This window comes from Bombus terrestris, chromosome 6 (assembly GCF_910591885.1).
Source record: "Bombus terrestris chromosome 6, iyBomTerr1.2, whole genome shotgun sequence".
Lineage (NCBI taxonomy): Eukaryota > Metazoa > Arthropoda > Insecta > Hymenoptera > Apidae > Bombus > Bombus terrestris.
Window position 1 is genome coordinate 9,205,332 of NC_063274.1, and position 27,053 is coordinate 9,232,384.

Below are 27,053 nucleotides of genomic sequence, written 5' to 3' on the forward strand. Positions count from 1 at the left end.
GATTCCCTTCCACCGATCCTACCCTTTTTTATGATTGTTTCTCAATTTAGTAAAGGATGCCGGTGCGACGGGCAGATTTGATTTTGAAGTCGAAAAACAATATCAGAAGCATCATCTTCTGCACGAACAATCAAAGCGTAAATAGAGGCAGAACCTGGCACCATACGAAACTTTCTTCGTGCATTCGACTGGTAAAACGAGTAAAAGTATAGCCGTAAACGTAGCAGAAAAGCAGTGTGCGACGCGTGTAATAACCGAGAGCCGCGAGAAACACGATCATCACGAACGCGCTGCAGGAAAAATAACAAACACAAAATCATCTGTTCCGCTGGACGCAACACCGAAACCGAAAACCTACTCCTGTGATATTCGCGTCATTCAGAAATTCCATTACGGTTTTATTTTTGTTTTGCACGTGTCAACGCTGAATTGCGAAACTACACCGTGAGCTTCCACTGGGAAATAACGATCTTTAAGCCCTCTAAGTGAAAATTGCATTTTTATCTTCAACCTTTGTTTTTAGCTGTTTGAACAGACTACGGTCCCTTCCTTGGAATTTATTGGAGGAAATAAACACAGAGGTGAAACCAAGTTCTATTAAATATTTCTAATGAGGTAGAATGTTTGAAATTATATGAAAATACATAAGGAATGTAAAAATTGCGGATGAATATTGTGAAAAGATTTAGTAGATATAATTGGATTGTTATGTAATATAGAATTATTTCGTATATTTGTATATGTCATTGGTAAATTTTTAGTTTCAATTTCTTTGGAATATTGCAATACAACAGTTGCCACGAAATCTTCTCGAAGTTTCGATGAATTGCGAAAACCATGGAACAGCGCGCTGCCGTAGAACAATTTCTGACGCAGCAAGAAAGAAATCACTAATGTGGAACCATTGCAAATCGGCGCGGCGCGATTGTAAAGCAATGTCCGCATAACTAATTCGAAACTTCTTGAAATCTTATGATCGATGAACGACCGTTAAAACGTGTGCAGATGCGGTGTACAAAGGACTTTCTCGTGTATCAATTGCGTAACTGTGCGTCGTGTCTACAGCAGATTTCCGGTTTGCGAGCCTATTCAAAGCGACGGCGCTCGTCTGTCATCTTTGACATTTTCAGTTGATTTCTCCTGGCCGCGTCCTCTCAGCTTTCTCAAACATGCGGACACTAGTTGTGCAATACGACATCGGCCTTGCGAGAAATTCACGCGAAAACCAACGAGACCACAAATATGTGCTGTTGCATATTCTTATTATCGACCAATCGTCGGTGACTCTATCGGCGAAAGATTACAAATTATTAGGTGGTCAAAATTGATGATTAAATTTGACGATTCAAAAATTGTTAGCACCGAAGGTACAGTAAATTTATTGGCTGATCGAATTTCGTATCGTGTAATGCATCGCGAAACCCAATGCAAACGGGGGATTCAATATCGCTATAATTTCGTAGCGGTGATGCTGTGCAATTCGGCGAATTTACACTTTTAATGATGCAACGCACACGGCCGTAGGATCCCGCTATTGAATGTACATTAAGGCTCAATGCACACTATCGATACGATGTAATTTGCTAGATTTATATTTTTAACAGTGCTGCATCGAGCTTTAGATTTCTAACAACGTTGCACTAACAAAAGTTTTATATTTCTAATAACAGTGCATCGTTCTTCATATTTCCAATAACGCTACATTGAGCTTTATATCTATTTCCAACAGCAGAATCACACGCTCATAAACCTATCGAATCGCTCAACATTACCACAGCGTTATCGGATTCCAACGACATTGCGTTACTCATTTTCAATAAAATGTGTCCCTAAGTAGAATGGGTCAATGCGATACAGACCGAATCTACTTGCTCGTGCGTCCCTCACGCGTCATCCATATAGCCGTGATTGGCGCGCCACACTGGCTCGAACTACGCACATAGAAGCTCGTATCTTCTCTTAAACTTAATGCAAATGTATTCGCCGAGGAGCAAGTCTTTAGTGAGTAACGGCACTTATGGGAGAAAGGGATGTCGAGTGCTTGGAAAGAAACGATTACAGTTTCCCGTAGGCGAGAAAATCGATGATGACGAAGAGACCTGTTTGACGAGCGTCGAACACAGTTTGTAGAAACGTTCACCAGCAGATGCTCACGTTTCATTATTCAACATCGTTCTCGTTGATAATCGTGGAATGTAAACCTTAGTGCGAACAGGTGGAACACGTGCCGGCGAGGATCAATTTCCCTCTAACGCTCGTTCAAGTTTTATGCTAAGAAATACACCGATATATTAGTTGTACGTTCTAATAATGACCTCGGTAGGCAGCGATAATTATCCACTACGGTATTAACAAGAGTATTCAGTAAATAGATTTAACCTTCTGCTGTGTTAACATACGACCATTCGGCTAGAAACTATTCGCTTGCGTATAATTTGAAGAGTATTAGGTTTGCGTGAAAAATTGTACGGAATTTTGGACATTTTCAAAAGATTCGTTTTTTATCGAGAATGTGGATTTGAGATTTTGTGATTTTGTATTAGTAGAAAATATGTAAAATGGGAAGGTAAACTCTTGTAATCATTTGACATGCATTATTACAAAATTTATTACCCATTTGAAATTGAAATTTATTATTATATTATTAATATATTATATTCAATAATGTATTATTGAAATTTATTAGTTTAATCTACGATATATTATAAAATATTAGTGTAACAGCGAAAATAAATTTCACCGTATCCAATACGTTTGACCTAATCCTTTTACATCGATCATTTGTGTTTTTATGAAAGATATTGGCAAAAAGTTACTAAGAAACTACACTCTATTTTTTAATGTCATTTATAATGGTAGCAGTAACATTTTGCATCACACAAAATTTTCTATTTACGTGAGAGTACAAAAATTCGCTATCATTACAATATGAAATAAGGGTAAAACTAATCAAACAAATGAATAATTACTTGTTCCAACAAGAAGAATTAATTTATATGTATATTATAAATTTACATACCCCGATATGTTGTCCATCAATGAAAAGCTGCGGCAACTGTATCACCGTGGAGCCCAAACGATCTCTCAATTCGGTCTGCAACTCTGCGTCGCCAAACAGGTCCAACTCGTCGTATTTGACCATATGCGTCCTCAGAATTTGCTTCACCTTCTTGCAGTTGTAGAACGTTTTCCTCACGATACCGGAGGTCGTTGTGTACACCACCACTTTACCCAGTTCCTTCTTTATATACGCCTGTAAACAGACGTAATGTCTCTTATTAAAAATCATGACATCGTGAAACGTATCTTTCGTGATCAATACCTTCCTATATCGTGTACGCGCTTAAACATTAGCTACGACTCGTCGCGATTCGACCGTCGTCCTCGACATTTCGTAGTGATTATGATCTATACCGCGCATGGAAACCCTTATAATTTAATATCGAATTACGTTTGCACTCGGCACGTTCTGCTTTGCAACTTTTGACTGAATCATATCGCTTCAAAGTACGTCGCATTACAGTACGGTTTCGATGACTTTATGCTCCACGCAGAGACAGAAAATGAAATATGAAATTATGATTAAAATACGAAATTACGTCGTACGACAGGAAGGTTTCGTATGATGGAGACATAGATAAATGATTTGTCTCTGCGATGAATTGGATTGGAACATTCAGAGGTGGATTTAATTTTTTTTAATTTATCTCTTGTCCCGCAATTACTTCAACTTTGATTTCATTTAAGAAGATTCGTTTCTTTTTTACTTCATTGTACAACGAGAATATTAATTTGTGTTGCATTATGTTTGAATACCAGGAAGACATAGAATGAATCAGGAGTTGCAACCAGTTTTATGTTGATAAAGATTATAGGATACTTTTTTTTCGTGAACAATTTTTATATTTCTCGGTTTCATGATTTTCTGCTCTTCGTCCGAGCAACGAAGATACAGATCAATTTCTAAAGATTCCTATGTTTAAAACAAGTAACAGGGCGGATCGAACATCAAGCGAAGAGATAAACGATAATGCAACGAAGTAACTAAACCTAATAACATGGCAGAGTTTATTCCTTAAGGTTTCCTGCGCTAACCCTCACTTTAAACCAGCTTCGTTGTACGTATATGCTTGCTGCAACTTCTTGCATCGTAAATATCAAGTGTCACTCGGTGCAGTATACTTTTATAAATTTTCAAGCTAATTTAACGCTGTCTCGATTTATTTTTAATTTGTGTAAATTGCCAAATGCATTTTCATAAATATTCAAGCAAATAAATACGTACGTAAATATGTAATTCACATTTTACGAAAATGTTTCAATAATGCCTACGCGATGTATACACATGAGAGAAATCTTTTAACGATGAAGCGCGCGCATATTATAATTCAAATTTTCGCCCGCGCACCGATTCACATTTCACATACATTTACCGACTATTGACGATCTTAAGGACGATCGCGACTGCGTAGGTGGTCTATTACACCGTAAAATTCATCTCATTAACCTGTAAACGTTAACAGTTTGCGCGTTCCGTTCTATAACCTTCGGCAATCGTGTAGCTACTCTATTTACATATACTGCATTCACAATGCCTGATCGGGTGAAGGCAATAGACTTCACGTAGGTATACAGTGGGAAACGTGGGTGTTACGAGATAATGACACTCAATACGATATACGTATGTACAGAATCAGAAAGGGGATTGAAATATGTATATGAACACGCGCGGACATAACTGGCATATTATGTAAGGGGAATAAAAGACCTTCTTTAACGAGCGGACAGGTGGCCGATTTATGGAAAATCGTGAAAAAATATAATATTCTTAGAAATTGTTATATGTCGAATAATTTTCTTAAGCTCTTTTAATGGTGAAAATAATGAGAATGACATCAATATTATTTCTTGTAGACATAATAAAACTTGATGCTCTTTAAAAAAGTTTTTTCAAGAAACAGTGATAAAATTGAATCCTGTCTTTGTTTTAGTTAGTAGTTACGTTATCGGATTTTTTTTAGTTTCGGAAAAATGAAAATAAAAGTCCTATGGAAGGATAAATCTTTAGCAAAGTAAGAATGTAATGGTAAAATGACTAACAAAATTCAATGACCATAAATAGCAAAGACTGGAGTATCAATAGCTAATAAACGTATTTATTCGCAACGAAGATTAAGGACGTAGCAAGAACTCACAAATGTTTTGATGAACGAACACGGTAACCATTTATCAGCATCCATTTTTTATTCATATTTAAATCGAAACTGTCTTTCCAGTACCCAGGAATAAAAACTCGAATTATAGACATCAGTATCCAGAGATACGTAGTTAGAATTTATGTATTCCGCGTTTCCAATATTATTTACGTACAAATAAAATCAAGATAAATAAAGAAATGAAAGATACAAAAATTTGATATTTCTTACTGCCCGCACTCATTCAAAGGTTTACCGAAACTTTCATTTCTATTATTTTTTCACGTTACTTTAACTCGCTAATGACGATGAAAGAAAGAAGAGGTCGGCAACGTTTTGAGGAGAGAAAAACACGAGGCCCGTGATATCGTTAAATTACCTTTCACTCGGCAAAACGACGAGAAAATTGGTCGTGGCACGTAATGCGTATAATTCAACCGTATGTGTGATGTTATTTGCAATTCTAAAGTACACTACGAGAAATAATTTTTAACGTCCTTCGAAGTTACATACAACATCAGAGCACAAGTGGAATCATGTTGAGCATCCTCGACGCGAAGTGTGAAACGTTTATGTACTAATCGTAATATTTTCTAATCATATAATACTGTAAACATCAATATAACAACATTCTTATAATTTTATTAGGAAGTGACTGATTTTTATAAAATCGCATATAAAACAAATTTTAAATTTCAAATATTTCCTAAGCATATTTGTACTGCTGAAATTCTTAACTCTGTTTTAATTACTTTTAGAAATATTGTAATAATACGTTACTGTGTTATTGTAAGAAAAAAAAGACTATATGTATTTGTATTCAATAATATTCCACCAACGTATAGGATATTCATTCGATGTTCTTGTTAAAAAATAATTAAGATAATGACGATTGACAAAATCATATCTCTAAATTACCACAAATTACTCTATATCAATTTACTCTATTATTTCAATTTTCCCCGAATCCATTTTCTAGGAAACTTCAGAAATCGATTTACCTAACAAACAAGTAATTGCAGTACGAAACCGGTTGGCCGTACCATAATTCGTAATACAGTTACTATCCTGTTCCATTGCGAGATAAACCAATCTAAGAATTTGCCATGTAGATATTTTGAATATCGTCCCGTGAAAATATGTCAGTTTTACATAAAGCATAGCGGGACATCGAGATTGCAGTTACGTGCGCCAGTTTACACGCGTAGAACGACCAGGTAGTTTGCATTCGCGGACCATTTTTCGTGAAATTTTCGATTCGTTACTGAAAAATTGCTTCAAACGGATTCACGAATCCACTCGCGGGTCGCTCGAAGCAATCATCGTAGTCAGGAACTTTATTTCCTTTTGCTAGGGGAAAAAGTAGTTTTTCATCCTGGTTTAAAAATATGGAAATATGTTGGGCTATACAATTAGTTGCATTGTTTTAAAAAAATCCATCGTATTAATATAGTTTCCTCTAAACTGTATTAAATAGTAATATTATGATCGGAAGGCCACGAAGATAAAGCTATCGTATTTTTCCATAAGTGTTTAATCAAAAACAAATATTGCTACTATCTGTACACAACAACAGATAAATAAAATAAAACGTAATGCCGATATATCGAAATCCATGTAACGTTGAAGTGACATGGCGTTATGGAGAATTAATTGTTAACAATCACGAGAATGTGTAAACGAATGCTATCACAACCTTCGGCCGTTTCATTGGAAAATAACGAAATAATTCAATCGGAATTCTCGCGATTTGCGCGGGTACACGTTCACCTGTGTGTACGTTCCTCATATTATCGCCGACTGTTCCTAACACAAGCAAGTCGATCATGTCCGTGGAATATTATAGATCCTCGCGTAGCCACTTTCAACGGGATCGCTAATGAACACGCATTACGCATTCGTTGCTCGGTGTAAAACCGGATCCCTCGATCCAGGTGTATGATCAACACGATAAAAGGAAACTATAATTGCATAGGAATGCTCGGAGTACGATCCTGCCATCGAAGCTCGTTTCTTTTTTCTACGATCATTGGCTACAACCCACGATTGCGTCACGACATTTGAATCGCGAGCCTCTCTAATTATATGATTTAGTGTCGACGAATCGTTAGGACGCGTTAAGACAGCAAATAACATTTGTATAATTCCAACGTGTGTGATGATGCACTCAAGCACTCATGATGTTCGGAGATTTATAACTTGGGCAATACACGATAAATAACGAAAGAAAGTTAAGAGGAAAGAGGCGCATTTATATTATGACATTATTAGTTTGTGTTGTGAAGAATTTAATAACAAAGGGAAAGCTTTAAGAACAAGAAAATCTTCGTAATTGTTTTTGTGGTATATCTAACAGAGAAATAATTAGATCTTGAGAACAAGAAGGTCTTTGTGGTTGATTTATAGTGTATGGCAGAAGGATTAACTACACTGTATGATAGACAATGATGTTAGTAAAAAATGTCATCAGAAATATTCCAAACATATATTACATAATATCCTTTAAATGAAAATGTTAATTGAACCACGATAATTAGCACGCAATATTCCAAGAACGACAAGTTATTTATTCAAATAATAAATACACGGCAGTATGAAGCAGCATGAATGTTTTTAGTGGTAACGCAAACAGAAATCACGAAGAACGTGTGATTATATGGGCGCGTTGTTTCTCGTCGATGTTTCTCTTTTTAATTACTTACAATCGAGCGTTGTGTAAATGAAATAAATATACGGGTATGATAATTATAAAAATAAAAATATACGACTAATAAATTAACGGCTCAAAGTTTCGTAGTGAGAGAACCGATCAGAGAGAAAATTTGTTAGACAACTTGGTAGTCGAACAGGTTATCGATATCCACTTCCACCTGTTTGAAATTCGCGCGGGTTCGTTCGAAGAAAGCGGCTGAAACGTAGCCGTGTCCATGCTGAATATAGAATTATAAAAGACGTAGAATGGCAATCGCGGCAACCTTCGAGGCAACCTCTCTACTCTCCCACTATTAATGTCGATGAACCGCATCCACTGGAATGCGCGAAAATATCCGCAAGGATATCTTTGTCTTCTCCGTCATTTGCAACCGATTCATCAACTCATTAATAGAATAGTTCGTGTAGTTCTACAAAAACAGAACTCAAAATTTATTTTTAAAGTAATATGGAAGAAATTTCAAAATCTAAACCGCAGAAAAATCTCAAACACGGTTATGAATTATGAAATATGTAGCCATGGCGTATTGAGGTTTTTTGTTCAATGACGTTGATAGGATACTGTAAACTGATCGAATAAATTAATTTTTCAAGCTCCCTTCTAGTTTTTCTTTCACGTGATTTACGATGAAATAACAAAAAAACTCGTCTCGAGGCTGGTTGGTAAATTGAACGCGAGCTGCGTAATTTGGCCATTATTCTTCCGCAGTTCTTCTTTTTCTCTGAAGAGTGAAGTGCCCACGTGATTCTTGGACTCTTTATAGGGATTACATCTCTTTATACGAGTATAAGAAAAATAGCGTAAGAGTGTATTTAACCTTCTGTAACCGGATCTTCTTACGATTAATTACTTACTTCGGCATGAGAAACAGGAACTAATAATTGTTACAATTACTCTATTTGGTGGTAGTACAATGATACAATGCAACGATATAAGGTAATATATAAACAGAAAAAATATGTTTTGAAAGGTATAGATACACGGTTATGTAACTTTGAAGTTATATTGTTTATTGAAGAGTTAAACCATCTATTTGTATCCTCATTTATCTGAATGCAGATCTTGTCTATTCATACAGTCGGAGTCAAAAGTGTATCCACGAGTATAAAGTTTGTGTCACGAGTTTTGCAATGAATCATCGAGATGAAGAAACTAATATATTTCAATAATATAAATATAATTCGACGAATATTTAGAATAATTCGGATAATTTAGCATTCGGTATGGGTAAAGGACTGACAATTTCGTATTATAAATGAAAGATGGCACATTTTTTGTACTTTCATAATTTTGTAAAATTTTCTAAAATATATCAAGTTTAGAATTTGTGCAGATTAAATTCCACATTTATACAATATAAATGCACTTTTAGCCTCGAGTGTACACGCAAGTGTCTACGAAGAATTAAATGGATACGAATCAACCGCATCTTTGACTTCGCCGCGATAAATCGAACAAACGAATAAAAGCAGCTACGTCTTCTTGTTCTCGTGAGAATAATACGGCGGTCGTATAAAGCCAGTTTCTACCATGGAACGGAACGAAGATCGCAGGATCGGCAATTAATTATGCGGCGAACGATTGCCGATGCTTCAACGGCGGACAAATGACATCAGCGACGATTTCTCCTCAAGTGGGATATAAACGCTTATTCGCCGAGATCGAGCGGTAACGGGAATTTTCTATGAAGAAGCCACGACGATTGCGATTCGCGCACGGGTTTAATGGATCGAGCTTCGACTATCGCCATGCGCAGCACGCGGTCTCGGCCGTTTTCATATTTTAGAAAGGGGAAAAAATACGCTTCGTAGATGGCGGGGAATCGCCGTCGATCGTGGCTGAATGGTAACAATCGTACAATTGCATGGCCGACGTTCCCTCGCTTCAATTATGTATGACGACATCGTTTGGTCAACTTTAATTGAAAATCGAATGAAATTTATATCTGGTTTGTTTTGTGAAAATCGATGAATTGAAATTCTTCGATCATCTCAACCACGAGAATGTAATTTAAAAAGACCGGGTTGCAAAAATGAATCAATCTTCTGGGTTAGGTATTTCTTTTACGGAGTTTATTGGTCTAGAATTTTAATCTCGATTCTTGTAATACCGGCTACCACAATAAATTAAAAAAGAGATGTTTATTCGAGTATCGCGTTAAACTCACACGCGTCAGGCAAATATTAAATTAATTATTAATCACAAAAAGTGTAATTAATTTACATAACACCAAGTACAAAAGACATTCTAGCAAACAGAACAGCTAAAAATACCGGTTTTCTCTGCTCCCAACTGGCGTTTCTTTTTTCCAGCTGACAGAACCGTGCGACACAGTCCGTTGGACGGAAACGCACATCAGGATCTCATAATTTAATGCGGTGCAGCCAGCGTGCATCGCGCTTGGGGAATACTGTCATTTCTCTAATAACAATTTAACGTTGCACGACTTTCGCCTGGCGCAAAGTGAAAAGTTTTTGTTCGCGAAAGAGCAACACAGTTGTTCCAAAAATGAGCGTGCACGAGTCGCGGAGGATTCGGGCTAGAACCTCGATCCATTAAATAATTCATTTGAAAATGTTCCATGAAGCGCTCGTTGACAAATTGATAGCGTTCCCGGTATTTGGTGATAGGAATATTCTTTTGCAAAAGAAAAAGCATTATCGTTTCGTCAAACGACTGGTGATAAATAAAACTTCATTCAGATTAGTCAAATTAATTGAATCTAAATCGTTTGAATTTAAGTAACTTGAAATATTGAATTATATTTTCAAATCGAGGAATAGATCAAAGAATCTGTATTTTGTTTAAAATTTGCAACGATATTTTTAAGTGAACAACAGTTTCATATTGGAAAAGAAGTTTCGAGTTGCTTAGATTCAAGTCACTTGACTGTAGTAACCTGAACGAGGCTTCCCGAGAGAGAAGGAAAACAGTGTTTCAACTATAAAATGACAGGGGATTTTGTTAGTGCAAAACCACTGGACGAAGAAATACGAGGAAATAAAGTGCAGAAACGCTGCTAAAAATTGGAAAATCGTGATAGCAACGACAGGGATTTCAGGTAAACCGAGTCCAAAACTTTTATTCTCGTCGTTGAACTAGTAGCGGATGGCTGAGAGCTTTCCCCATATAAGCACGAATGTTTTTATAGAGTGAACGCGAATTTTAGTACCTATCAGATATCTTATCGTTATGATTACTAACAAAATTTTGGTGACAAGAAATAAAAAAATAAGTGTAACTCGATAATTAATATCATATTCGTTTCAGTAGAAGAGGAAAATCAAATTAATTCATAAGGTATTCAAGTATCTATTGAAATAATTTCAAATAAATGTCATATTTCTCTTTGACAAATAATTATTATCATTAGCTCAATAACGAATTTGAAATTCAAAGGATTGAATTAATAAATAACATACTGAAACAGTAAATGCGTAGATTAAATTCTCTCTTGAATTTTATAAAATCTACCAAACCATAGCATATAAGATTTTTCGAATACAAATATCTGTGTAATACATTTCACTCGTTTTAATGTCTAAATTTAATTTATAGAATATTGCTATACATTACAGAAAATTCTACATAAATAAGCGATTTCATTTAGATTAATAATATACGTTTATGTACACAGATATTTATTAGAGTTGCTACGTATTAGTTGCGTGATAAACGTTACACCATGTGCGTTTAGCGCAATAGACGGCAATAATTAAAACTGAAACCAACAGAAAATATATTCTCTTATTTTCATCGATAAATTCACATTTCCGTTGCCCTGAATATTCGAAACGCGCGAACGCTTAATCAATTATATCCCTCGATTCAACATTTCATTTCAATTATCATCCTTTTCATATTCTGATCGACTACTGTCAATACGTTGTGACGTTCGTATATACGATATCTACTAATTTAAAAAATTCGATTAGCGATTATCAATAAATTTTACAATTAACCTAACTATATGTTCCAGTTTGAAAGACCTTCTTTGTGAATTCACGAATAGAATATGAGTGCCGACTAATCGTGGGACCGCGCTGAGAAAAAAATGCAACGGAATAATTGAAAAGAAACTCGAATAACATCTCACCATTTGCCGGCTTAATTTCTTAGCTGCGACACACAGGGTTAGGCGTACGCTCAATGAAGATTAGTTTTTTCGCGTCCCCTGAGAAAGGACTTGTTCCCATCTTTACCCAGCGCCGTTAGAAAGTTTCCAGACGTCGCAATAACGTGCATTCCTTTACGATTCATAAAGTGTCGTTATTTCTATTCGTGGACGGGGAATTTTACATTTCGCGTGATCAGCGACATCACTAACTCGACATCTATGTTCGCTTGTTGTCATCAAATGGATTTCAGAATTAAATTGAAATCTGCCAGGAATTACGTCATATGATCCGATGGTTTTGGCAGTTTTAAAAAAAGATAATATGAAGCTGAGAAGCTTAGCAGCTTATTTGTGAAGATACTTCAAATAAATGATAGTATACGATATATGATGCGGTTTAACGGTACGTTTGAGTTAGGCTATTTGAAATACGACGTAATATATGAACATGCAGATGTCGTTTTTAATGATCGTTTGCTGATTTAAGAATAAAATGTAATTATAATTGTAATTGTTGTTTATAATTGTTAATTATTGTGATGTAATTAGTTATTTGATGATATGTACAATTAATGCAAAGAGTATATAGAACGCTTACTAGAATGAAACTTATAAATATGTGGATTGCAATTTTGATGCATTTAAGGGAATTTTAAAAGTGCAAAATTGCATAGAATGCGCGTAATATGAAAAAATATATAAAGCATTCACAGCATAATGCGTTTTACGATACTTGCAAGGTAAAGTCATTTTCTATCAAAGCTCTACGTTTTTAATTATATTCTCAAAAATATAAATTTGCATAAAAATCCGCAGTATCATATCTTGCATCTTATGAAATGATATACTGTCCTCTTAAGTCAAAAGGACGTATCTGTATCTTTCGCTTAAATAAAGTCATTGCTGCCAGGTATCATAAAAATAATTTATTTAGATGTATATTAAATAAGAAAGTCGTGAAATCGATGTCTGGTTCTTTAAATACTAAAGGTCATCTTTCTCGAAACCACGTTTTGACCAGACACGCCTATTAATTTAAATAATTAACACAGCAGTATACGTGTATACAGGAAACACAATATTTATATTAGTTTCAACCAATTTACCAAATTCGTTGATTCGGAAAACTTTCTGACAGGCCTCGTTTATGGAAAAGTTTCGTTCTTATCGAAACAAAATTTTATGTTAAATGATACACACTGCCGGAAGCTCCGGTTGATTTATAGTACCAGTACATGAACTTTACCAAAGCAAATACAAATCAATGGCCAATGAATAACTGCAAACGATATTTACTATCTTATGAAATTAGCAAACAGAACATTGTAATTGAATTGTACTTCGTCTAGGACAAGCAAATATCCAAATCGATAAATTATTCTAAATAAATTGTCATGCGACTTAAAGCACAGTTCCATTGAACTTTGCAAGTGTCGCTCGATTAACGATTCCATCGCCGCTACGACTCGATACCTATTTCACTTACATCGAATTAATATACATGAAGCCGATCTTTCCGAGGCGTTTCGCTTAACGAAGCCTGCCTTGTTTTGATAAATTTCCAACGACAGGCTTTCACTGCTCATTATTCTCGTCGTAGATGGCCACGCATTCGCCGTGCTAATTCCCGAATCGGTCAGAAACATCGATTTCTCAGATCGTACGCCTATTCGATGCTCGACCAGCGTAAAGTTCATTGACGTTGAACCGTGATTCCATACGCGAAAGCTAACGAACCGGTGTAATTAAAAACATTGCGTTTTCTGCTTCAAGTAATTGAAGAAAATCAGCCAAATATAACTCTCGTTGCGAATTATGTATTCGCATAATATTCTAGAAAGTGCTTGTACGATGTCCGTAAACGTATTTATTGGAGATACTACTTCCTCGTACGACTTTATTCTAAAAAAGATGATGTAATCCAGGCAGTTGAAGGTAATAGGAGTAAGAATTGCGGCAGATTCTTGGAATTCACAGCCAGAGTTGCTATTTCTCTTTTTATGAAGATATTACTGGAAAGTATTTTTATATTATTAAGAAAATTGATTGATGGGGTCCAAGAATCATAGAAATGTAATCAGAAACTAAGATAAATCGAAATATTAACATTTAATATCAATGGGAAAAAATGTGAGATTGAATTAGAGATTTCAGATAGAAGAAGTATCATTGACCAGTTTGTATGGAAAAAGTCTTATGTAGATAATAAAAAGGGTATTTGATATTTCCAATTAAACTGTAGTGGGAGTTCTAGAATTAGTTTTCATTGCATTCATAAATATATATAAAACAGCAAAATATATTATAACTAATTGGAAAGTGGATATCAAATGATAATAGTCGCAGAGCCAGTAACAATACTTTGTTCATCTACCGTACGAGTAAAAGTAAATTAAAGTACTTTATGTAATTAAATACAGTAATCTGTTAATTGATACTTCAATGAAACCCACATTCATACTGCAATAGGAGAAAGTCAATTATATGAGTATTGCAATAAATTGCGAAAATCACGCTATAACGAAGTATATTATAGAATTTCTATTTCTTCTTTGAATTTTTTCAAAAAGAAATCTATTAGCGAAAATGAAACTGAGCTTACATATATATCATATACCAGTAAATCACGGCCTCCTGTGATCGGCGTTAATTGGATGCGTTGTCATCGGAATGCCGAATTCCAAGAAGAAAGTACGCTTTCGTGGATGCGGTTAATTATCCATGCTCGATCGGTGACAACGAATAGCGTGCCGCAGAAATGTCAACGACGAATGTCGCGAATGGAAAGTACCAACATAGTCTATTGTCGACGCACAACGCAGTACGGCGGTATATTGTTTCTCACGAGCCTCACGAATTACGTCGCTTCTTCCACGCGAGCGTTCGCGAACGTCGTTAGGTCGTTGTAGACAAAAGAGGTGAATTTTTAGAGTACTACCAACTTGCCATATTTAGATACACTAACTATCATTGATAATTATGATTAAAATGATAGGATGAAAATAAAAGTATAGGCCTTTTGGTTTTTCTAGCGTTAATAAAAGTTTTTTTAAGCAAAGCGTAGGAGTAAGATATCAGACCGCGTCGTATTTAGCTCTAAAGTCTTATAAGGAAAGTGCACAAAATTCTATATCGATCGACGTTCTTGCTTTAATGCATAACATGAAAACAAATCAGGATATTCGGTTTCCCTCTTTCTATCCTGAATATGGTATCCAGACTTTTTCTTTCTTTCGTGAAATTTCGAGTCGCAATTGACCGAGCAACGACTGCAGACGGCTGCCTACCGCGGGAATTCTAATTAATCGTCGAACGGATTTGCATTCGCACTAAAGTCACGGTCTCGTGGGAAACGGCTGCGGAGCGCACTATAGTTCTTAGAAATGACGTAAGGATAATGATGTAGCGCGCTCGCGTCTGAAGAAGTGCATCGTTAGCCGCGCGTTAAAGGAACCGAGAAGTCGCGAGGCCTTTCTCAAAACATCGACTGATCCACTAGAAGGATTCACGACGTGGTTGATCTTGAGTAGGTTTTGTCGACAAACATAAAGATTCTAGATAAGCTTCATCGAGGAGAGTTTCTTAGGTATCCATGATGATCGACAAAGACCCTTTCTGTGTGTGAAATATCTTGGGAATAAGTGATATTGAGAAACGTGTGACGCCATACGATGAATATGCAGATATTGATGACACAGAAGATACTATTGTTCGGTTTACTGCTTCTGAGAAATTTTAAGCAACTGAGAATGTCTTCGGTAGCAATAACAAATTTTCGACAGATGTATGAACGCCTCTCTATTGCTCAGGAATGATTTATTTTTCTCGAATAGGCGGCTGACACACATTGAATATTACATTTATAGTATACACTATCGTGTGTCGTATACATACTGTCTTGTATGTCTAAATTTTACAGAATATTCATGTCTTACAAACTATCTGTCGACACAAACATGCCATCCATGCAGGTACACGTCTCTAGACAATATCTCTAAGTAGGTCTCACACGCCTTAAGGGCAGATTGTAGATGAAACGACTCTTGAACATATATATACTGTATATATTATGTATACATAGTCTCTGCATAATTGCGGTCTTTCAACGATATTATAGTTAATTTCGTCATAGATTAAATATATGACTGAATTCGATTCATTAAGTGCTCTGATATTCATAGATTTTACTGTTTCCACATAACTGCTAACATATACGATCTTTTATAATTAATAAAATACCTATAAGTAATCCGAGTCAAATACAATAACAATTAAGAAAGAAGCAATTCTTAAATATTTACAATGTAAAAGTGATTTAAAGTAAACACTACTCACTTCGATAATACTCAATTCACGGTTTCATCGTAACTGTAACGTCATAAATATTATTAATAGCTAACCTAGACTGCAGGACCATGAAAGGCTCGTTCGTAACGCAGCATCCAAGCAAGATATTATATTTAGAATTTCTTCTGTCTTAAACGTACAGTCAGATTTATAGCCGTTTACTTTTAAAAGCGAATACAGGCACGCGTGCGTATGCAACGGAGTGCCCCAAGGAAAAGCGTGCGCCTTGAAAACGGAATCTCGCGAGCCGCGAGTCGCGAGAGAGTGAAAAACGAGCGTCGACCATCTAGTTACGGTCTAGAAATTTACTACTTTTTTTTTCTCTTATTTCCCACTTCTCCATTGCAGTGTTTGAATATTATATATACACCATTTAACCCTCCATTATTTCACCATTCTTTCATGTATCCTTTATCACGCGCAACATGCACCATTCGCATCTGCTACTTTATTCCCTCGGTATGCAAACAGCTATAAACAGCTATAAAATCTGCTTTATCTTTTCTTCTGCTTTCGAACGATCGTTGTTCGAACGCTTCTATAACTCACGTAAAACGAGCGCGACCCATATACCTCTGCTCGACACGAGATTTATACGAACGTTCGCGGGAAGATTTCGCGCGACCTGGGCTCGTAGCCGTGGATAACTTACGAATTACAGGTTTAAGAGCTCGGTACTTGTACTTCCTCGAGCAAGTCACTCAGTCGAGTTTACTCGCCTCTCGGATGATCGTCTCGGTGTTCCCGTTACGACTTTTCGAATCTCCAACGTTTCCGTTATAGATTTGATAAACCGGTTCCTCGTGACTCCAGCCAAATTCCCGAAATTTTGGGTTACCAGTGCGACGCACACACACGTTATGTAAAGTTCGTCATTGGTTAACGGTATATGGGAACGAATCGCGGCTTACTTTCACGTGGACCCCGGGTTTTATCGAAGATAAACGCCATTGAAGCTGATTTTATGCACGCCACATCATGTGGTATTCGCTGGGTAAAAGCTAAAGAATCATGTACCGAATCAATGAGATCAATATCAACAACGTTAAAATTAGACATAGATGAGCGATATGATATTGTTGCAATTTTGTAACCGATGTGATATTTTCCAATAGCAAGGTATACGCTATTGTGCACAGGAGTGTGTTGCGTTGTTAGAAATATGAAGAAATTGAAGAATCGCATGACGCTACGATTGTGAGATTTCAGCAACGTCACATGACACAATTTTACTGAACTTAGATTATCCGAAAATTGTTAATACGGTATTGCTATAATATATATATAATATACTTATGTTATAGACGAAAAGTGCTATAAGCCGATCTTTAGAGAACATTTCTCTATGCTAAGTTACAACATTATAAATTTCCAAACCTTCATGAATATATACACGTTACAACATATATTCTCTAGCGATAATACATTTGAACGTTTAGAGATTTCTCTAACAAAATTTAGCCTTATCCGCTAGTGCCATTTCTCTCCTGAATTCTTTATTAAATATCCATAAATAATACATCGACATTGATCCTCGGTATGAGCGAAGACCTTAACGCGACAAGTGATAATCGAAATCGCGATTACGCCTCCATCGCGCGTTCTTCCGCCTCTCTACATGGATCCCTGGGTTACCGTTACGCTCAGAGACTTCGAAACGAAGCGCTTTTTGCTTGGCGCGGTTATGGCGCTTGATGCACTGCTGGTTACTTTTACGCCAGCTGTTCTGCGAACGGTTCTGCGGCACCATCGCGAAGACAGCGAACGAGGTTTTTGAAGCGCACAGTTTGGATCTTGCAGACAAATGGATGGACGTTAGCGTACGTGACAGGTAAGAATGTGATCGATATCGATCGATTCGATGTGTGGTATCGATAAATGGTTTTGCTTTCGATCGAAAATATAGACGTGTGGTTTAAAATAGTTACTATATTATCAAGCATTTCTAACTTAGTATTTTTCATAATCTTCTGCTTCTATTATATATTACCTTTCTATTTTAGTTTAGTTATATATAGTATCAAATGTATAAAATGTACATTTCTAATGTGCATAATAAATGCATCAGTGTGCAAGCTCGTTAGTACATGACCCGAGTGGAAAGTTAGGCGAAAACGGCACGGAACGTGTTAAACTGATATTATTCTGACAGCTCGTTATATGATTTATTAGAACATGCGTAATGTATAATGCACTACATTTTGATGTGAATGTATGAGAGAAATTTCGAGAAGTCTATGTATCGAAATTTTTTAATAGCGATACCTGACTATATTGTAGATAGATAGTAACTCTAGCGCGAAACTATGCTCGTGGATTTTCTATCGGACATTTAAGGTTTGCAAACCTACCCATTTTCACTTATACAATTTCTAATCTAGTTTCTCAAATTTATCATGGTATATAATGTGTTTTAAGGTGACAAACACATAGTGAATTAGTCCGTGGAGTTTACAATGGAACAAAGACATCTTAATGAACCCACATTCGTTCCGGAGATCTAAAGATTTCTTTTGTACGAAAAGATGGTTTTAACTATGCACATGTTATTCTAATGCGTTTCTACGTTCAAAGATCTCTGGAATTTTTCATCTTACCCGGTATTCATCAGCTCATTTAAGTTCTTCCATATCCACAGAGAGAAGTCTGAATAGGAATTCACGCCTCGTTCTACAAGAATACTCATTTTCAAATAATGCTATTGCTAGCAAGAACACGTTTAAAACGGCTTGATGCAAATGACATTGCGACACGAATCGTTATAAGTTCTTCGAATTCGATATTTCTACAATCGCTACAAAAAGTATTAGAGTTTTAATATCATAGACAAATTTCATTTTTGTAATATCAAATTTTCATATTCGTACGAAAGTTCTACTAAAAATTAATTCGTATGTAAATACTATAATAAATGCTACGGTGTGCAAATACTCTTTATAATCATAATACTTCCAACTCTCACAAACTCTCCCATACTTTTCACATTTTTATCCTTTCTTTTTACCATTTAACCAACTATCTAAATTCATACTCACAATTTTAAAATATCTTTCGCGCTCAGAACTTGCATTCGAATTTTCCAAGAAACTCTTCTATAAGTTTAACATGGCGCGACGATGTTCAACGATGGCAAACTCACGGAGGACTTCGATAGCTCTCGATGCACTAGGAGGAACACCGAGACTCGGCGAACGAAACAAGAGGAAACAAGGAGACCGGAGAGAAGGTTGAACGGATCGAAGAGGAGGTTAAACCTGGTGGTCGCCGTTGCTGTCGCCATGGTGGCCTCTTTGACCCGCTTTCTCTTTTCCCACCCGATTTGTCTCGTGGACATGCCTGCCGCGTTTTCTTTAACCGGGAAATTCACGATGCCGGCCTCGCCACCTGCCGTGCCATGCTCGACCATGCTAACGTCCTCCACGGGAGAAGCCGCGCAAGAACGAAAAACCGGAAGTCGAGAACCGGCCAGTCCAAGTGGGTCGAACAAGTGGGCACACGCTCGCGCGAATTCCGATTATCAGCTAGGCTTGCGCGAGCGGTTCGTTCAACCTTTACGCATTACATCGCTCTGAGCACTTTCGAAAATTGCTCGACAAGTGGACGCGATCGATTCTGCAATATTGTGGCGTGATGGGTAAAGAGAAGGGGACATTCCGCGTACAAGAGTTCGATTCGAATTTAAGAATCGGATAAGTGTGTCGTTTAGGGATTGATAGTCGTCGTGAGTAAGTTATGCGTTTCCTCTTGTGATCTAACGATCGATTGTTTAGACAGGAATGTAGATATTCGAGAAATTGGAGACAGGAATTATAGTACCTATGTTTCGAAAGTTGAAGAACTAAAATTATTGGAATGTATTCCTTTGTTGTGACTATATGTATAATCATTAATTTTTAATAGAAATCTGGGTTCTGAAAAATGTAGAGGTTCGATAAAGATCACTGTATCTAATTGAAGTTTTTGTATCTTAAAATTAATGTGTGAACGATAAAAAGCGACGTTTTATTTTCACAACATGAATTACCCTGACAATTTTTTTAAAAAGAAGTAATTAGAAATCGTCTAACTATCGTCAGAAAACACGGTGTTTTGTAAGATACGAAGTTATCTTGAGAAATCTACCTTGGGTAAACTGCTTTGACCGTGACTTATTTGGAGAATATGTTTCTACTTGTGATTTCTTCTTCTTAAAAATATGTTTCGCTGTAAGAAAATAGAATTAGAAGAATTCTAATTCTAAAGAATTAGAAATTTCAAATTTTCAAATAAATTTTACGATAATAAATTCACGTATTATATATATGTATAAAGGAATACACGATACTTTTTACTTCAATAAATTTTATCGTAATAGTATGAATCATGATGTCTCGTAATTTATGTAATCCGTTATATATGGACGTTCTTACAAATGGCACTAATTTTTGTTGGAAATATTTCCTGATTTTGATTTATTTTCCCATTACACGTATTAACTACTTCAACGAATAATACATATTTAAAAACAACATTAAAAATGTAGCTGTCGAGAAGATTAATAATATTGTATGGAATATTTTCTAGTTCTGACCTACTTTTAACCTGTAATCAACATAAAGAACTATCTATTCTATCTATATTCCAGGATAGACGTCATTTACATGTTATATCATTCACTTTAAAGGCTAACAAGATAGATCACTTAAAATAGAACTTAATTACACATTACTCTTTAAAGTAAAGATTCGTTTCTTTCTCTCCAAAAAAAGAGATTTATTATCATATGGTATAGGTAAAAGTAATCAGCAATCAATAATTCATGTATCATTTAAATGAAGGGGTAAGTTTCAAGACAGCTGAAATTAAATCGTATCTGGAATCCTCGCATCATCAATTTGATATCTCACGATATCTATTTATGTAAAACAGCTGATATTGCTCAAGAATAATTCGGAAACAACCTAAAGGAATTGAAATTATGCCGGCTGTAGTTCAATTACGATTTTCATCGACCTGATTTCTTGAATTTCCAATGGAGTCAATGTTGGCCGCGGAGATCATTTGAATGTTTATTTGCGTGCAGGCCAAATAAGCATCGTGAATAAATAGAACATGAAGCGTGACATGCCGCCTGACCATAAGTGTCGATTTCGAGCAGCACGAAGCCGGCGAACAGATCGGAAAGAAAGTCGGCGACGCTGAACGATGAAGTGGGTCGTACTTCTGCCGCGTTTATCATCGATCATTTCACCTTCTTCGTCATGAGGTCTTCAGGATCGGCGAAGTGGGTTGCCCAGCTCTTCTCATATCCGTGCGAATTAGTTTCACGAAAATTTATGTCGCGTGCATGAAACATGTTGTCGATTAAAATCGACACTCCGACGTGCGATGTTCAACGTGCATCTTTTGTACTCAATAACTTTCATCGTGGAAGAAACGTACATTGTAGAGAAAATCTCTTTATTTCTATGAAATCGTGATATTAAAAGAATTAAAAAAAAAAATTTGCTATGGCGTGCACCCACATATAGTGTTCTATCCTATTTACCTTTCATAATTATGATTCTGTACTTTCCAATATCAGTCTATGAATTCATATAAGTTTTAATATTTACTATTTGCCAGCAAGTACACTTAATGATCTTATACTTCCTCAGTTATCATGGAAGAATCCAGTATTAATATTCCTTAAACGCTTGCTCGGCTTCTTTATCAGATCAGCTTCGTATCGGATTATATCATTCGACTTATGGATTTTTCAATTGTCTGACATATTTATTATAATAGATAAGTAAATAAATGAAATATACGCTAGATATACCGTTTTTACCGATCCAGTCCAACTACGTAAATCACTTGATCTGTTTTTGCAGGTTTTCTACAGATCGCGAAAATGATATCGCGCGGCTCGGCGGTCTGTACACCGATCGAAACGCAAGATTTAATCGATAATTAATCGCGAAACGATTCAGGGGACTGTTGCAGCTTCTACTGTCAATTACGTTGCGTTACAAATTACGTTTAATTGGCGTGCGTTCACGATACAACTCGATACGATCGAATAGGGCATTTTTTCTTCCATCGACAGTAGCATTTCTGTCGTTAAAACGAGCTGACTCGTGTTCGCGTTTCGTGTACCGCAAATTGGAATTAATCTAATTAATTTAGTGGCGGCATTCCGAAATTGAATTATTTGTTGGACAAAATTCTGAAGTTTTAATTGCACGTCTAGTGCTGCTTGACCGGTTGAAAAATACGATACAGCCACGTGAGTGTTTCGAGATATTAGATTCCGTTTACGTTTCATCGTGTCCACCTGCTGCTACATATTTCTTGTTGAACCTTCGACGTGGAACGTGAACCATGTCGGGTTACATAACTAAGCCAAAGTAAGGTTAACTTGGATTGAAAAAACAATGTAATTTATATTTTTGTGTACAGTGCTAGTTGAAAAGCTGCTTAAATGGTATTGGCACATATATTTGGATTACACAGGATGTTAAAAGGAAAGAAACATAGGGATTAGGTGCTACGTTTGCGCTTGGTATATAAAATATGGTAGGTAAATTCCAGATATTTACTTTCGACTTGATTCGATGAAAAAACAAGGGAATCCGTAAGTTCATAAGTTCCTGCCACTTCTCTGTAGTTTATCCATGTTTTACACCAATTACTTGTGTAATATTAATATCAATTAAAATCCACGAACCGTATAAAGATATTTATTGCGCTAAATGCAACAACAGCTTTTTATCTTTACGCAATAACCATGAAGCCAATTATTCAATTATCAACTATTCAATTATCATCTAACAACTGTAACTAAATTAACTGTAATTAAATAAATCATGAAAATAAGATGTTAGTATAAATGATAAGCACGATTAGTAAATCGTTTTGAAAGAGCGCAAACGACCTGAAAAAAGCAATTTCGCTGCAGCCTACTGGTCTTGAATAACCTCGACGACTTTCTAGACTCAATAAGATCGCGTGAAGCTCGCCATAAAGGCAAGGATTACGCGAGAATCATAATGAATGCAGCATCGACATTACGTGAACGATAATACACCGATAACGTTTGATACGAGGCAGCGAGGAATTGAAAAGAATCCCTTTTCATCAATGCATCTTGATGCACAACACCGCTTCGTATATACCAGGAAATTACAACAGCGCTTTCCGTTCGTTTGTGTTCTGTTATGTCAGCGGCGCTGTGCGATATCTAACGTTAGTTTCATATTGTTAACTATGCGGAAGTAGCCACGTGACTTCCTATTCTGCGTTTTCTCATCGCGCATCGCGGCACTCCGAGCAACAAGCGGAATCTCCATGTTCTTGAAATTCATTAAGATCGAGAATTGTATAAACAAAGCAACAAGTATATAAGAATTGCATAGACAAGTCATCGAAGTTTGAGATTTCTTAGTAGTAATTTCTTACATTTGTGTAATATATAAATTTGCATAAAAATTCAATCAAACGTATGTGTACACACTCTTTGGTTAGGCACAGTGTTCACAGATACAGATTTCCTATTAGTATGAGATGCATATATTACAATAGATTTAAGAAGCGTACTTGGAACTTTGTATTCGAGTTAGCTGTACTCGTCTAACGTAAAGCAAATGAACCCTCCGTTATAAAAGTAGGAGACAATATATACGGTACGTATACAGCGAGATAATATTGGTATTTTCTTGTATATTTTTTTTCATTAAAAAAGGTAATAAATGTTTATACATATTCTTCAAGATCTCAGTAAGGACATTTTCAATTTTGAAAATTTTAGATCTATTTTGTTCGCGAGGTATACACTTTTTTTTGTAAAGCAATCTTTGTCTCACTGTGATCTATTCTCTCTTACTCGTACCACTTCACTTATAAAAACTAAAGAAACAAGAAACAGGCTAATGAAATCCCTGCTTCAAATTATATCTGAACGTTGCAATCAAAGAAGACCAGACACATCAGACACATAAATCAAAGTGGAACATTCGATAATAGAGACATTTAACACCAAGACTTTAGTATTGTTAGGATCGCCAATTACTCACATAATTAATATACCATCTACACATGATTCATTCTTAATAGGACCATAACAGAGCAAATCAACGTGTATGGTTGGTTTTCAAGCTAACCGTGACATGTTTTCGTGTGCCAACTGATGAAATGAGTTGCATACCCGTCGATCTTATTTCTCTACAGCGAGAAAAACAGCACACAGTTACGACAGAGCCAGCCGCAGATTACCTCCCAACGAATGTTCTCTCTAATCTTTGCTTCACGAGAGATTCAGTCTCCCGGCGGTCGTTATGTCAGAACATTGACCGTAACGCGGTGTTCCCTTTTTTTCTCCTCTGCTTCTAATGAAACGCGTTAAGAAACCAAGGAAAATTGTCACTAAGTAAATGACTCCCGTAAATGTACCTGTTGCAAAGAGGCTTTAAGAAACGCGTTGCGAAACGCGGCCATTACGTTGCTTTACTGGCAAATATTGTATAAGGTGTTCTCTCTTGCATCAAAGGTTCAACCATTTCCACAATACGTGCAATGGTATATGTAAACTTCAACGAATAATCAAATTAATTAAAGTTACGACGGTGAAATCAGTAATGTTGAATTTTAAACCTCTCCTTTATGGCTATACATATATGAGCATCTCGTTAAATTAAACGGTCATTTTAATGTTTCTAGATGTTTCTTTTTAGTTTCGAGCTGAACAGAAGTATCTATAACCTTGGATTATTACCATTATTATTGTTTTGCTACGTAAGATAGTGGTATAGTACGAAACTATTAAGAACAAAGGAAAAATAGCACACAAAAAGAAGGTTCCTATGATTTCTAACGTTTCCCGTGGAAGGACGATAAATGAAATAGGGAAAGTAGCACGGTGGAGCATATAATAACGTTGATAATAATAATTAATAACAGAACGAAATGGGAAAATTAATTCTATTTCAATTCATTTTGCCAATTAAATCGCCACTGTTGTATATTTTACATTTATTCAAAATAGGATAAAAGTTAAAATTGGTTCATCTGATGCTGTAAATAAACTCTCGCAGCGGAAAGAAAGTAGAACGAGTCTTGCATTGAATATTTCCAACCGACTTTATGTTCGATTGTTTCCATCCCGGTGGTATCGAACGATGCGCAATCGATTCAATAAATATCATACTTGTGCGTAATCCTTGTACGATCAGAAAGATCCGTGTATAATTTCCATGAAACTTGCATAGCATAGAAAAATCGTAAAGCACAGACATCGATTTCGATCAAACCATTTGAAGCAAATTCAACGCGAAAATCAAGTCCTACATCGAAATCCTTTCGCAAATATGTATTATTTGCAAAGGATATACAATATCGAATTTTTATAAAACGAAAGCTCGTGCTCGTTATACGAAGCATGAAACTCACTCTTGCGTTTTACATTCTATAAACAGAGTGGGATATGTAGCGTGATTTACTAACGTATAAATTAAAATAAAAATTTCTGATTATATTACACAGAATTGCCAAAATCCAACCGCAAATAAACCCCTTCACGAGTGACCATACGTAATACACTCGTTTTTATCGGATCAATACAAAGAATCCTCGATAACAGATTTTTTTACTCGCCCTGTGATCGAGCTATAAGCCACGAACGAGCCAGGCACGTTCACGTGAAACGCGTTGATGGAAGCAATATGCGAAATCCCTAGGGACAGCGAGCTGTAGTGAATGCGTGATTACTCGGCAGCCTGTTGCAAGAAGAGGCGCGTGCAATTCGGTCTCTTCTCTGTAATTTTGCGAAATAGACCGCGCGACCACACGCGCATCGATAAGGGCGCGCAGCACGCGGGCAACCATATCGACGTAGGCGCACGTGTACAATAAAGCAGAAAACTCGATGCAAACGGAGAACACGTAACGAGGACACTGTCTAGGGTTGTTGTCGAAGAGGAAGAAAAAGATAGTGGCAAACAGTGGAGGAAGACCGGTTTTCAAATAGGGACAACTAGGGAGCGTGATCCCCTACGCGTTGTCGTAAGATCGTTTTATCGAATCTACCGTTATGTCGATTCGTTCTGCATCGACGCTGTGAACGATTCTCTTCTCTGTTCGACGCCGACGTCTTATGCACGATACTCGCATGGCAACACCGGAAACCTTGCAGTAGGACCACATGGGACGCCGTCTACGTCATCGATCGATGCCAGTCAACTGGTCGATCCAAACTGGTCAGCCAGAGAGAGGTGATCTAACTGTAAATCTAACGCTTTTCGCTCGGCAACCCGTCGCTGGCCGGTAGCCGTCGTCGTCGTCGACGCGAATCAAGTGTATCACGCGAGTGGCGTAAATAGATAGCTACCGTGGCCGACAGCAGCTCGAACTTGCCATTCGATACCGTTCGATTGGACCGTGTTGAAACGTTCGTGTCGAACGATCGCGGTGTCAGCGACTGATTTGCATAACAAATCGAAGCGACGTTTACGAGGACTGCTAGGCAATGTAGGCTATAGGGAGTCGATATTTAAAGCACGTCAGCGGGATACATACGGGACAATAAATGACATCGTTTCACGTTTCATTTTGATACCTTTGATGAGATTTTTACTCACGAACGCGTTGATGACAGCGAAAGCCAGCTATTCGCGCGCGAATGCGGTCACAGAAGTCATCGTTACATGTGCCGCGGTATTTGGTGAAA

At 36.6% G+C, this 27,053-nt stretch overlaps 1 protein-coding gene across 6 annotated transcripts in view; it reads right to left on the reverse strand.

The window, feature by feature from the left end:
* Positions 1-27,053, reverse strand: part of LOC100647144 — a 39,052-nt gene that overhangs the window by 8,633 nt on the left and 3,366 nt on the right. For all 6 annotated transcript variants that reach the window (XM_048406726.1, XM_048406727.1, XM_048406725.1 and 3 more), the window contains exon 3: positions 3,020-3,253. In XM_048406726.1, coding sequence (XP_048262683.1) covers positions 3,020-3,253 — 234 coding nt within the window. The remainder of the gene's footprint in view (positions 1-3,019; positions 3,254-27,053) is intronic.